The sequence below is a fragment of the Leguminivora glycinivorella genome, unplaced genomic scaffold (genome assembly GCF_023078275.1).
Source record: "Leguminivora glycinivorella isolate SPB_JAAS2020 unplaced genomic scaffold, LegGlyc_1.1 Scaffold8, whole genome shotgun sequence".
Lineage (NCBI taxonomy): Eukaryota > Metazoa > Arthropoda > Insecta > Lepidoptera > Tortricidae > Leguminivora > Leguminivora glycinivorella.
Window position 1 is genome coordinate 82501 of NW_025952833.1, and position 13095 is coordinate 95595.

Sequence of the window (13095 nt, forward strand, 5' to 3'; positions counted from 1 at the left end):
TAAGGCGAATTCAATTTATTTCAGAAATTACCTAAAATTTAAGTGACAATTTCTTTGAAAATCTACATCACATCGAAGTAAGTTTTGTACTAAATTAATCTGCAACGTTTACTTAAATTGCTGTTATGCCTTAGTGATTATACATTGCTATTATTGATTTTTGCCAGTATTTTGAAAACGAGCCTTCACCGGTACAATTATTACCACTTTTGGACATTTTCTCATATTTTGTTAGACCAAGTAGAAAAAGTCCTATAATGTGATATATATTTATAAACTACTCGCAAAGCCCTATAATTTGATACCACACACGGTATGATCGAGCGCTCGGTTGCGATTTCACTATTTTTAACACGAAAGCCCTCTTAAAATAATAGTACATTGTGCAACAAGGGAAGGAAGTTGAAATATTACTAACGAGAGTAAGTTAAATCGCGAAGGCTTGCCGGAGCGATTTAAAGACTCGAGTTAGTAATATTCATACTCCCCGAGTTACACACGATGTTCTTCATCGCACTCGCAATGTAAAAATATGTAAATATAGATGTAAAAAAGTTAAGTACGGTACGAGAAATTTCATTATTCCCTTGGAAAAACGACTTTTCTATAACTCACGCTCCGCCTACGTGCAATGACACATTTAAAGTGCGGGTGTGATGACCATGAATCGAGAACAAATATCTGTGCTCATCACACAAATAAATGCCCTTACCGAAATTCGAACCCAGGACTGCGGCTTAGCAGGCAGGGTCACTACCGACTACGCCAGACCGGTCGTCAATTACCTTATGAAGAATCCTAGCGGTCGATCCGAGCCATGCTTGAGCAATTTGACCCTCCGACACGTTTCAGGCACTATGTCCACGTCGATGATAGCTGACACCTATAGACATACAACAATCTTTTAAAAAGTGGATACAGATTTCCTAAAACAACATACTAAAGCCTGATTTAGACGGCGGATTTAGCCATTTTAATTAGTTAATTACATTGCGGGCTGTTGAGGTCACATACAATTTTGCACAGCCATCAAATACCGCAATGTCATAAACTCGTATGCTATACCACAACAGATAATATGCGAAAGGTGAATAATGCCAATAAGTGGACGGACGTACCATTCTAAAGTCGTGCGGGTTGGATATGGCCAGGCCCTTGTTCTTCGCGGGCGTGCCGCTCAGGATGGATGAGATGAAGTTCCGGTGCCGCATCGTGCCGTACCCATTGAGCTCTTCGAGGCTGTCACCTGCAAAACACAAAGATAGTTTTTAGTTAAAAAGTTAAGAAATAAAAACAAAATGTTTGCCAACTACAACTGTTTTTGTAAAGTCTCTCAATTTGTCAAAAACGGTTCCCTTCCAATAATTGACTACAAAGAGAATTCCTTTTTAGAATAAGGTTTTTAGATAGGCTAGCGTCTAATAATAACTGACAATACCTTACGCGTCATAAAACCATATACAATATCGTTTTTTTTACCATGCAGAAACGCCTGCGAGCGACTCTACATATCGAACTCGAACCTGCGACCTGCTGCATTGCCGGTGCAGTCGGTATGACCAACTTAGCCACGGAGGCGTGCTGGATTTACGAATCTTTTTCATGCCCTCCGTCACTTCCTATACGGCTAAGGGTGGCGTATAGCGGCATCTGCCTAAAAGAATGCAACTTAATAAGCATTGAAGTCTCAATTTTGCATTGAGAATTCGCCAGTAACAATGTGCTAACCCATACTACACTACATTTACTGCTATGCTTGTATGTTACAATTACTCTAACGTACCTATATTGTCGAATGAGCGGTAGTCAACAAAGAGTTAGTACGCCCAAATGACGAATTCCTTCCATTGTATACCAACATCACGTTTATAGTACAGCTATTTAATCAAACATATTGTTCTATTTGTTTCACAATGCATTAGTTTAGTTAGTCATTAAAATATGTAGACAGCCATAGTTGGTATAACTTAGTCATAGTTAAACATGTTGAACTCAATTAAGTTTTCCAAAAAGGGAATTGACTAAGGCTCCACTTAGATGGTTCTATAACTTGCACGCAAGTTCTGAGTGGATATTGGGTTCAACACAAGTCTGTTGAACCCAATATCCACTGTGTGATTCAATATAACTTTAAAAAAAACGCGACTCAATCGAGTACTCGTATAATTAATTATAAAATTATACGCGTTATGTATTTACTTGCCTGTGTGGTGACGGGTTAAGAATTGCACCACCCCCTTTCTTCCCGTGGGTGTCGTAGAAGGCGACTGTGGGATATGGGTTAAATTGCGTAGGCGAGAGGCTGGCAACCTGTCACTGCAATGTCACAGTTTCGTTTTCTTTCAACCCCTTACTTACCAAGAGTGGCACTGAAGCTTTAGTGGTTTCATGTGCTCTGCCTACCCCTTTATGGGATACAGGCGTGATTGTATGTATGTATTTACTTAAACTCCGTTTTTTAAAGTTATAATGTGTATAATTCGTGAAAGTTTAAACCAGAGTTTTAAATAAAAAACGGAAGTATGTAACCAACGAATGTCAAAATACGATGGGAAAGAACTTCCGGCACATAACAATGGCTCGTCGACAGTTCGGTTAAAATGTAATACAAACTCAATGAGTATTAAATTAATTTTTTTTTATTAAGCAGAAACGTCTGCTAACGATTCTAAACATTTTTATATTAAAGGAAAAAATGGATTTTTTTTTATTTTTTTTTTTTTACGCTTCCGGCGGGACTTGAACCCGCACCATTTTTGCAATCCGTGCAATGCTCTTACCAATTGAGCTACGGAAGCCACGCCGGACCTCGGAAATCTTTCCATGCCTTTCCTTTTTTGTACACACGTCTTGGGGTGACGTCTAGCGCCATCTACCGACAGACTATTACATCTTGTAACGGCACTGGAGTCTCAAGTTATATTGAGAATTCACCAGTAACAATGTGCTAACCCATACTAAATTGTAACTTGTTAAATTTGAAAGTACTGCAGCAGATGTCTTCTTCCTAGCGTTATTCCGGCGGCCACGGCTCACGAGAGCCGGGGGTCCGCTTTAGCAACTAATCCCAAGATTAGGTGCAGACGCTAGTCTTTATGTGTCAATGTCGGCTGCTCGCATGCGGTCCGTTTGTTAATGTAGGTACACTGAGAGAAAATACAACCAGTTTTCATGTTCGTTCAATAAGTTTTTTGGTTAAAATAGCGCCTACGTGCTCTTTGGTTCAAACAACAAGCTACTTGTCATTTGAATCGGCAATATATTTGAATATTTATAAAAACAACCTGACACATATTGTTTTAAACATACGTTTGGCTGATTCAAACGGATAAACCGCAACAAGTCGAACTTGTTAAATTCACAATGCAAATTTCTCTCAGTGTAAGAATGTAGAATGGCGGCGTTTTGTGAATATCAAAGGAGTGACGCCGTGTCTTGCGTGGGCGACGGTCGCGCGACCATCGCCGTCGCGTCTCATACTTCCATGTCGATAAGGTTTGATTTCGTATACGTCGCATCGCCGTCGCGCGACCATCGCGCGACCGTCGCCCACGCAAGCCACGGCGTGAGCCTTCTGTACTTGTACTATTATATATTTTGTGGCATAATCTAATCTTAGATTATCAAAAGTGTATATTAAGTGTAAGTGTAGTCCTGTGTGTGTACTCATGATGCCCATTGTCCATACAACTACTGTATCTGTACTCTACAGATGTATAAATTAATTACTAGCATTGTATTATACCCATGACCATGGAACGGGAGTAGGTGACTCCAATCATTGGTGCAAGTCACGAGAGAAGTAAAAAAAAAAAATTAAAAAAAAATTCGTTTATTTCAGACCAAATGATCCATACTTTTGTTAGTAAAATATAGTGACTTACGGACTATGTTAGTCCATAAGTATAGTGTGTGTATAGTATAGTGTGTGTTGTATGTTGTAAAGATTAACCAGATATCTGACTATTGTCTGTATGAAGAAAAATTTTGAAAAAACCCCCGACTGCGACATAGTAGACCGATTTTCATGAAACATGGCTAAGAACACTCCCGACTAACAAAGCTTTCAGACAAAAAAAACTAAATCTAAATCGGTTCATCCGTACGGGAGCTACGATGCCACAGACACACACAGACAGACAAACAGACAGACAGGGACAGACAGACAGACAGACAGGCACGTCAAACTTATAACACCCCTTCGTTTTCGTCGGGGGTTAAAAATGGTTCCAATGAAATTCCGCAACATGGCGCGTAGTCATATCGTCACTACTTAAAAAAAAAATCTCGTATCTCACACGCTGTTCCTCAAAGTTAAAACGCAGTAAGTCTATATGCATTCCATACATACCTACTTACTACAATTTTCTTTTCATTGACAGACGAAGATTCAAGTTTTTTTTAAAGTAGTGACGATATATTTCCGCTTGCGTAGCCGAATGCAGAAACGCTCACGAAACGAAACGCTCGTAGATATCTATCGCTATCGCTCTTGCGACAGAGCCAGACTATACCTTTCGCGGCGTTTCGTTTTCGTTTCGCGTCGTAGTAATGCCATCCGGCTGCGGGACGGTCAGGCTTTAATAAAAATTCACTGTAACAGGCAACTTGCAATTTCATACTAAATCCTACTAGGCATATTCAATTAAACTGGCGACAGGTTTACACCCATATTCAATAAAACTTAGGGCCTAATGGCCCTAATGGCAGCTTTAATAAGCTGCACGGGAAGCATGGTCGCGCGATAGACGATAAAATAGGGACGGCCTGATATTTTATCGTCTATCGCGCGACCATGCTTCCCGTGCTGAACTAGTTAAATTATGTTTTATCCTAGTCACTGCCTACTAAGTCAAAATTTGTACTTTTTCGGTAACATAGTCACTTCGGATAGGCGGGATAACAACCCATTTAAAAATAAACTCTACTGTCTGTTTCGGAGATAATGGGCCGTGACAGTCGGACGGACAAACAGACGCACGAGTGATCCATTTTGTATTATCTCAAACGCTAACCAAACATACGCATAACTTGTACTATTATATATTCTGTGGCATAACCGCTACCGCTTGTAACTTACTAACTGCCATACTTCCTACCCATACCGAACCATCACATGTCATTACCAATTAGTGTGTACATACGACTATTTAAATAACTACAAGTTATTCAACCTGCGTTTATGCATCAGTGGACATGCAGGCGAGCTGTCCATTATAATAGTAGCCCTGAATTCTACAGCTTTCCTAACAATAACATGCCAAAGTCCCCTGGTTTAAAAACTGACCATTATATCTGTAACCCTGAATTCTATAGATTTTCTAACAAAGTAGACGCCATTTTTCGTTGGTTTTAATAACTGATATATGTATAACCTTAAGCGGTATGTGGCATTGTATAGATAAAGGTCATACGATATTGGTTTAGCTGTATAATTAAGTAGGTATGAGGAAGGATAGGAAATAATTAAATCTGAATATTAGAGCGAGTCATCTTTTACGTTTTAAATTAAAGTCACGGCTGTTTTTTTGCCTTTTAGGTTTCGCGTCTTCCTTAATTTTAATTATGTTATTTCGTTTAGTAATTTTATTTACTTTATTTTGAGTTATAGCAAGTATACAGTGTGATTTTGTAAGGCATCATACATAAATTACGTCACAGCGTAAGGGGGAGGGGGGGTCATACTAAATGTGACAATCTACAAGGGATCTAAAAAAAGCGTAAATAGGGGGAGGGGTCCAAAAACTTGAAATATTGGTGTGACGTAATATGTGGATGGTCAAGCCTGACGCCGCGTCGGCGCGACGTCGACGCAGCGACTTTTTCCATACAGTTGGCCCGACGCTACTCGCGAGACGCTAGATGTGGGGGGGGGGGGGCCTAAGTACTATCCAAACTTTACATAGTGATTTTTGAGGTCATAATGAACAACTTTTAAAATGGGACTAATGCTGAAATCGCGAAAAAAAATTTGGCTGTTCCACAGAACAGAAATGAGCGGTTTCACGACACAGTGGGACACAGTATAGGCGTGTAACAATAATAGTAACATATCGGACTACGTCAGTGAAAGGGTTAAATAATCTTAAACTTTGTACCAACTCGTCTTTACTTATCCAAAGCCATTTAAACAACAATACTCATAAGAGCTAAAATGAGATATATGTGTTAATAATTAAAATCCTCGTATTATATGTTAATTAACTTCCTTTAGCAGATGCATGTTGCGTCTTTAGACGTGCGGTGACGTCATCAGATTTATTTACATACTTTACATAGCACTAAGTAATTAATAATCAGTGTCATTATGAACACTCTGTCTTGCTATAGTACAGTCGGCATCATTTGTGTGAGATGACACCAATTCCAAAAGTAACAACAGCCTTTTTTGGCTGTGACTATCATTTTTGACATTTGTGTACTTTAGTAACGAAAAACACATTTCTTCCGTTATTTGTGAAAAATTTCGATTGAATATTGTATCTCGTTAAAGGTATATGTCTAAATTTGTTTTTTTATCATGCAGAAATGTCTGCAAGCGATATGACATATTTTTAAGTTAAAGGAAAAATGGAAAAAATTAACACCGGCAGAATTTTTCCATTTTTCCTTTAATTTAAAAATATGGTATAATTATGTCTATTTACGACTTCACACTTTTTATTCACTAACTTGCGGATTTATAAAAAATACACAAAGACTTATATTACCTAATAATGTAAATTCAATAAAAACTATAATCTATAATAAGTAGTCATTATTGAATTTTTCGTCTATTTGATTGGAAATTTACCACTTTTTGTTGAAAATAACCGTAACCGATTATAACCGTCGATCGGTTATTTTTTGGGCATAACCATAACCGGTTAACCGGTTATGGACTTTGGTTGGTTATTGCATGCCCATGAAGTGTGGCCGGCTATTGCATTCCCTAGTCGCTGTGCCAGAGAAGGAAGTAAGTATGAAGTATTTTGGACTCACCCTTCCTCTGTATGATGACCCTGAGCAGCGGGCGCGCCGTGAGCAGCGCTCGCGCGAAGTTATCATCATTGTTGATGGGCAGCAGGTCCCCATCCCGAGGGTCCGTGTACGAGATGAGGAATGTGACGTCATGGAGTCTGTGGAGCTTCTCGATCAGAGCCTTGAAGTCCTCGTACTTGAGCTTCTCTGAGCGGTTGAGGGAGAACCGCCGGAATTCTGCGTCAAACTGGAATGGATAATAGATGTTAATTCCATCCTACATAAAGATTAAATAAATAAATATTGGGGACACCTTACATAGATCAACTTAGCCCCAAACTAAACAAAGCTATGGCTGCTAAGCGACGATATACATACATAAATAGATAAATACATACTTATATACATAGAAAACATCCATGACTCAGGAACAAATATAGTGCTCATCACACAAATAAATGCCCTTACCGGGATTCGAACCCAAGACCGCGGCTTAGCAGGCAGGGTCACTACCGACTGAGCCAGACCGGTCGTCAAATGCAAATGGGCGTCGTTATGCATTTATAATAATTAAAATTGGCTCACCATAAATAAAAAGTACTAAGTAAGTAGCCACCTACATTTTTGTTCTTCAATCTGGCCTTAAAAAGGTTCACTACTCCTGGGTTTGTCAAATTTGACAGCTCCGCTTTGTTTACACTTTTTTCAACAGCCAAAAGTACAAACTATAGTCAATTTTTTTTTAACTGATTCACATTTTGTGCTGAATTCGTTTTTTTTGACTTGGACTAAAGAATGATGAAGCTTGCTTCAGGATTATTTTCAATTTTGTATGTTTAACTTGTTTCCACTATGGACTGTTTTTTTGTTAAATCATATTATATAGCGTGAGAGTGGCACAGGCTACCCCCCAGCTACACCCTCCCCTAAAATGGTTAGGAACTTACTCTACCAATTCATATAAATAAGATAACAATCTGTCTGTCTGTCTGTATAACAATTCAAGGTAGGACATCTTTTTTCAATTTTTCCAGAACAATTTTTATGGTCTACATGGCATAGCCGAGGTTGGAACCCACGATTTTTTGACGCATCCGCACACGAGGGGTGATGGTAATTTTTAAGGTAGAGCAATGGGGTTTTAAGGTAGGGAATTGCCCCACAAATGGCCATATAATGTTTGTAAACATTGTTTTGAGATAAAAATTTGACATTTAAATAATGAAAATGTGGTAAAAACACTTTTTTTAACTAGCTAAGCAAAAGAAACCCTTCTAAAAATATAGGAATGGTAGGAACTATCACTTAGCATGATTACTAGCTAGTTTCATAGCCGCTGTAATGAGAACTGGAGAAAAGTAGACATATGTAATTATTCAAGCATGTAGATTAAATAGATAATGGCTTATCTTTTAAGCATTCTGCAGTTATCAGGCACATTGCTTAGTAGAACAAGTCTATTTTCCTTACAAGAAAAAAAAATTATTCAGAAAACAAGTTTGTTGGCCAAGACATGCTCACATGTAACTAAGCCTATTTATAAGCTATTATTACATATAATAGTATGTTGTTTAGGTAGACATCCTTATCTAACAAACATTTCCATTCTAAAATCAATCCTGTAGTGCAGACAACACTTCCTTTACTTCCTTATAGTTTTCTAATGACCTGAATAATAAACTATTTGCTTGTTTATTTCATTGTATTTGGATTATTACATTTATTGACCCTAGCTTTAAGTTTTTTGTTTACATTAATGCATAATGTTTCTAAATTATAAGATTTATAAGTAAGATACACCAAGATCTAAGCCTTAAATTATGACTTTTTAGGTGGTATAATAATTTAGCTGCTTTAAGAGCTGGGAATAAGAGTACTGTTAATTTATTATACAAACAAGTTTTATAACTACAAAAAGTGCAAATGAGCTGTTAAAAACAACATATAATTAGTCTGTACGTGATTTTCTTTCAACCGACACATAATTATACGATTTATCTCAATTCACCTTGGCAACCGCAGCCCACGAGCATTCCTCGACTCATCATGTACAAATGCTTAAGTAAATTAACTACTCGTTGCCCAAAGAATATAAACTAGGCCTCAAAGATAACGTGACTCACTTTATTTGTAAGAAATATTAGAAATTACTTACCTTAGTTTTGACTTCAACATTTTGACTGTCTATCCGTGCGGCGATTTTGTTCTTCGACATCACTATAGCATTAAATGCACTAATTATAAAAAACCATCAAAATATTTAGGCACTTCATTAGCAATATAACATTGTAAAATATAAAAGTTTTTATTAAATTAGACGATTATTGCTTTTACAAAAAGGCTGTTATTCGGCTCTCGCTCGCGTCGTAATTTTGGGTAATTCTCATTTACAACATTTTTACTGCATTAGTAATCGCATGCTACATTGTTATTGGCCACTGTTGAGAACTATGCAGTTTCCATTGGTTGGTTTTAACGGGAATATAAAACAACCTTGATTACTATGACGTTCCGATTCAAGCCTATAATTAAATTGTTTAAGGCAATGAGTAAAACGCTGAGTGGTGCAGGGACGTAAGCTGCCAATGTGTCACTGACCGTGAAGCTGTCAAATCGCTATCTTGTCTTCAGTCAGATTTGACGTTTCGCATTTAGCTGAAGAGGCTGTGTGATTGTTTTTCTTTCTGGAACGAATGAATAATTCACGTACTTTTCAGTACAAATATAACACAGAAGTCCTTAACTGTTTACCTAAAACATGACGAAACTCAACAATCCAAATGCTGCACGAATTAATCCATGTTTAAAGGTTTGTCTATATTTCTAAATTTGTGTTGAACATGAACAGTACTTCAATACGAAAATAAAATTATGTAATTTAACTTTTCAGGAGCAAGAACAGTCTTACGAGTGTCTGAATAAAAATGGCTTTGACCACAAAAAGTGCGAAGCGTATTTTGATAACTACAATACTTGTAAAAAGTTCTGGGTATGTACATTTTTTATTGCCAGGCCTTGTTATAGTTCCAATGTGGGTTTATGTTCTGATTAAGATTTTGATATTATTTCAGGGAAAAATATACAGCGATAGGAAAGCCAGAGGCATTTACCCCTACCTTCCTGATGTGGAGGAGAGAGAGAAAATTAAGTCGGACTATATTAAAAATGTGAAGGACTCCTTGTGATTATTCACCAAACTTTATAGAATAAGTTTTTGATGCCATGCTTAAAGATTCACTTTAATTAATACATTTGAAGGCCCAGTATGAATAACTTTTATCCAGTATAATGGGCCTATAATAATAAGGGTATGGCTATTTTTCATAAGAATGTACACAACTATACAATTTTGACAAATAAGAACAGGCTTTATTGTCACATCAGTTACATGAAGGCTAAGCCTAAATGGAATTTCAGAATATTTTGTATACTGGCATTTATTTTATCAATTCTTAACCCAATGAGTTATTATTCTTATTCCACTGCCAAGGAGTGGAATTCCTTGCCGGCGGCTATATTTCCGAGCTCATATAACCCGGCTACCTTCAAATCAAGAGTGAACAGGCATCTTCTGGGCGAGCTCACTCCATCGTAGGCCACGTCTTTGCCTTTGGCTAGTCTGTGGTCAAGAGTAAGCCCATTTATAAAAAAAAAAAACTGTTTAAAAATGTACAGTAAGCAGCAGAGTAGGTACTTAACTCGTACCGTCCCTGCATATAAATTTGTTCATGGTTCTCCTATCCTGTGACTTAACCCTTAAATGCATGACCTTGACAAAGATTTATTCAAATTTGAATTTTGACATGCTGTCAATAGAGTCAAAAATGCATGATGCATATATACATCACTATGCATTTCAGGGTTAAATGCATGACCTCGACAAAGATTGACGTGCTGTCATCAGAGTCAAAAATAGATGATGCATATACAGCGTGGAAAAATCGAATGCCACATGGATGACAACTACCTTAAATATTGTAAATAGCACATTTTGTGTAAGGGTGACTTTCCTTTGTTTTTAAAAACAATAAATTCTGCATTTAAGGATTTATGAAAAATCGCTTGCCTCAGTCGGGACTCGAACCGGTCAAATGTGACAAAAAATAACGTCAACAAATAAGTCTCCCTTACACAAAATGTGCTATTTACAATATTTAAGGTAGTTGCCATCCATGTGGCATTCGATTTTTCCACCCTGTAAACATTACTATGCATTTCAGGGTTAACCCGTCGTCTGTTTCTGTAAAAAAAAATCGTAAAATAATTAACTTTGATATACATTTTTAAAGTCCAACGCCATAAGGATCCTCATCAAACACAGCGAAGGGTTAAGTCTGCCTGACTGTACTATAAAGCTAGGAACATACTACGCGGACGTCCGTCGTAAATCGACCGCGACCGATCAGTGTTCACGGAACAAAACATCCAGCGAGCCAGATTTCGATCGGACGTCCACGTCCGTCGACCGATAGTTTGCACGGTTAAGTGTATATTCATTGTCCAGATCCCCGTCCGCGGTAGATTTACGACGGACGTCCGCCGTAGTATGTTCCTAGCTTCAAGCTAATACAAAGAAAAATAAGTGTATTATCAATATACTTTTATTGTTGAAATATTCTTGTTGATTTAAAGATCATGTTCATTTACTGAATATTGTAATGGATGTGGTTAAAATTATTAGTAAAGAAAATTTAGTCATTTATTAAGTACTTCTTTTTTTTCTGAAACCCACTTTTATTGTAACCTTATCATACAGTCCAGCAAATAAGAGCAGAAACTATAAAGTGGCAACATTATTGTGTCATCCCTTTCTAATAAATTAGTGTAAGAAAACAGGACAAGAAATAAAACGAGCATCGAGTTGACATGATTTATTTATTAATTGTGACATTACATCGACTGGGTGAGCCTGAGAGGCCTCCGCGAACACTAGTTTTCTTTCACTTATATGAACACGTAAGAGAGCGCGCACACGGGCAACTGTTGCCGGCGACTTTTTTGTCGCGACCATGGCCTAGTATGAAAGTGCGCACACGAGGCGACGCAACTTTTCATACAAATACGAAAGTCGCCGAGCAACTGTGTCCCCCGTGGGCGCGCACCCTAATTAGAGTGACAAGCAAGTGACACCATCAGAAAAAAATGAACACTAGTTCTCTCTTACACTTATATGAACCCGTAATTAGAGTGACAGAGAAGCAAGTGACAGCATCAGAAAAAAGAAATCACCACCCCATCTCATCCCGTGGGTGTGGTATGTGTAAGGTCTGAGTGCTCGCACAATTGAAGCTCATACTAAGTGTCCTGGGGAGCGATTTTTGAACCTCGCATACGGGATTTTGTCACTAAAATACCGGTTGAAAACGGTGACTTGCTTTGCTTTTTAGTGACAATTTTCTGAATTCGAACGCGTGAGACTTAAAAATCGGCCCCCTGAGTCCACGCCGCATAGCGAGTCCGCCCCACCACCGAGCGTCTACTCAGGCCTAAAAGGGAAAACTGATGACGACAAATATGCACATGAGCAAGGCTCCCCGTATCCTTCTCGGGGTTTTTCTTCACACGACCTGTGCACGCTGCCACCAAAAAAAAAAAAAAAAGTGACAAGCAATATTTGAACATTGGCGTTCGCGACAGGCCATCTGGTGCCGAAAAAGCGAGACTCGTGTAAAAGCGCTAGATAACTATCACAACGACGAAGGCATATCGGGAAGAACCTGTTTCGTACTTCGACTTTCACAATTTGCCGTTGGCAATTGGGGTTCGCCATAGTATTTTACCGATCCTTGATGAAGATATTTCAATAGTTTGAGTATGGATTGCGGTCTGACTTCTTTAAATAATAAATACAGCTCAAGTGACAAACTCTAGAAGTCTCCCTGGTCAGGCGGTCGCGGTTATTTAAGCAAATTTTTATGTAGTCTTAAGTCCCTATTGCTAGCTGGTGGGTCATGTTTTAAGTAGTTAGATCTCACTGAAATATAATTATGATTACATTTGACAAGTACTGGTATTATCATTTCGAAATAATCAGCTTCTAAATTTAAAGAAGTCAGCGCTCACAACTTAACATGGTCGGTTAGGCACTGGTCCCATCAAAAGCGATCCCGTGTAAATAAAAGGGAGAGCGAGCGA

The 13095-nt window shown here is 38.1% G+C and overlaps 2 protein-coding genes across 2 annotated transcripts in view; one reads left to right on the forward strand and one right to left on the reverse strand.

Annotated features, from left to right (window-relative positions):
* LOC125242134 (partitioning defective protein 6-like) overlaps window positions 1–9314 on the reverse strand; it is a 15410-nt gene extending 6096 nt beyond the window's left edge. Inside the window, exons 1-4 of the mRNA XM_048150844.1 lie at window positions 9116–9314; window positions 6982–7207; window positions 1119–1246; window positions 786–883 (exon numbers count right to left, since the gene is read on the reverse strand). Of these exons, the coding sequence (XP_048006801.1) occupies window positions 786–883; window positions 1119–1246; window positions 6982–7207; window positions 9116–9175 (512 nt within the window). The 5' untranslated portion in view covers window positions 9176–9314. The remainder of the gene's footprint in view (window positions 1–785; window positions 884–1118; window positions 1247–6981; window positions 7208–9115) is intronic.
* Window positions 9315–9599: 285 nt separating this feature from the next.
* On the forward strand, window positions 9600–10975 carry LOC125242133 (coiled-coil-helix-coiled-coil-helix domain-containing protein 7-like). The gene is made up of 3 exons (XM_048150843.1): window positions 9600–9769; window positions 9851–9949; window positions 10032–10975. Exons 1-3 carry the CDS (start codon window positions 9719–9721, stop codon window positions 10143–10145), a joined length of 264 nt encoding a protein of 87 aa, XP_048006800.1. The 5' UTR covers window positions 9600–9718; the 3' UTR covers window positions 10146–10975.
* Window positions 10976–13095: the final 2120 nt, after the last annotated feature.

What these genes read in the sequence shown, in the direction of transcription:
- LOC125242133 (XM_048150843.1), top strand. Translation starts at nt 9,719, where the DNA reads ATGACGAAACTCAACAATCCAAATGCTGCACGAATTAATCCATGTTTA. An exon ending in GAATTAATCCATGTTTAAAG is followed by an intron (nt 9,770 to 9,850) that starts GTTTGTCTATAT and finishes TTAACTTTTCAG; the next exon opens with GAGCAAGAACAGTCTTACGA. An exon ending in ATACTTGTAAAAAGTTCTGG is followed by an intron (nt 9,950 to 10,031) that starts GTATGTACATTT and finishes ATATTATTTCAG; the next exon opens with GGAAAAATATACAGCGATAG.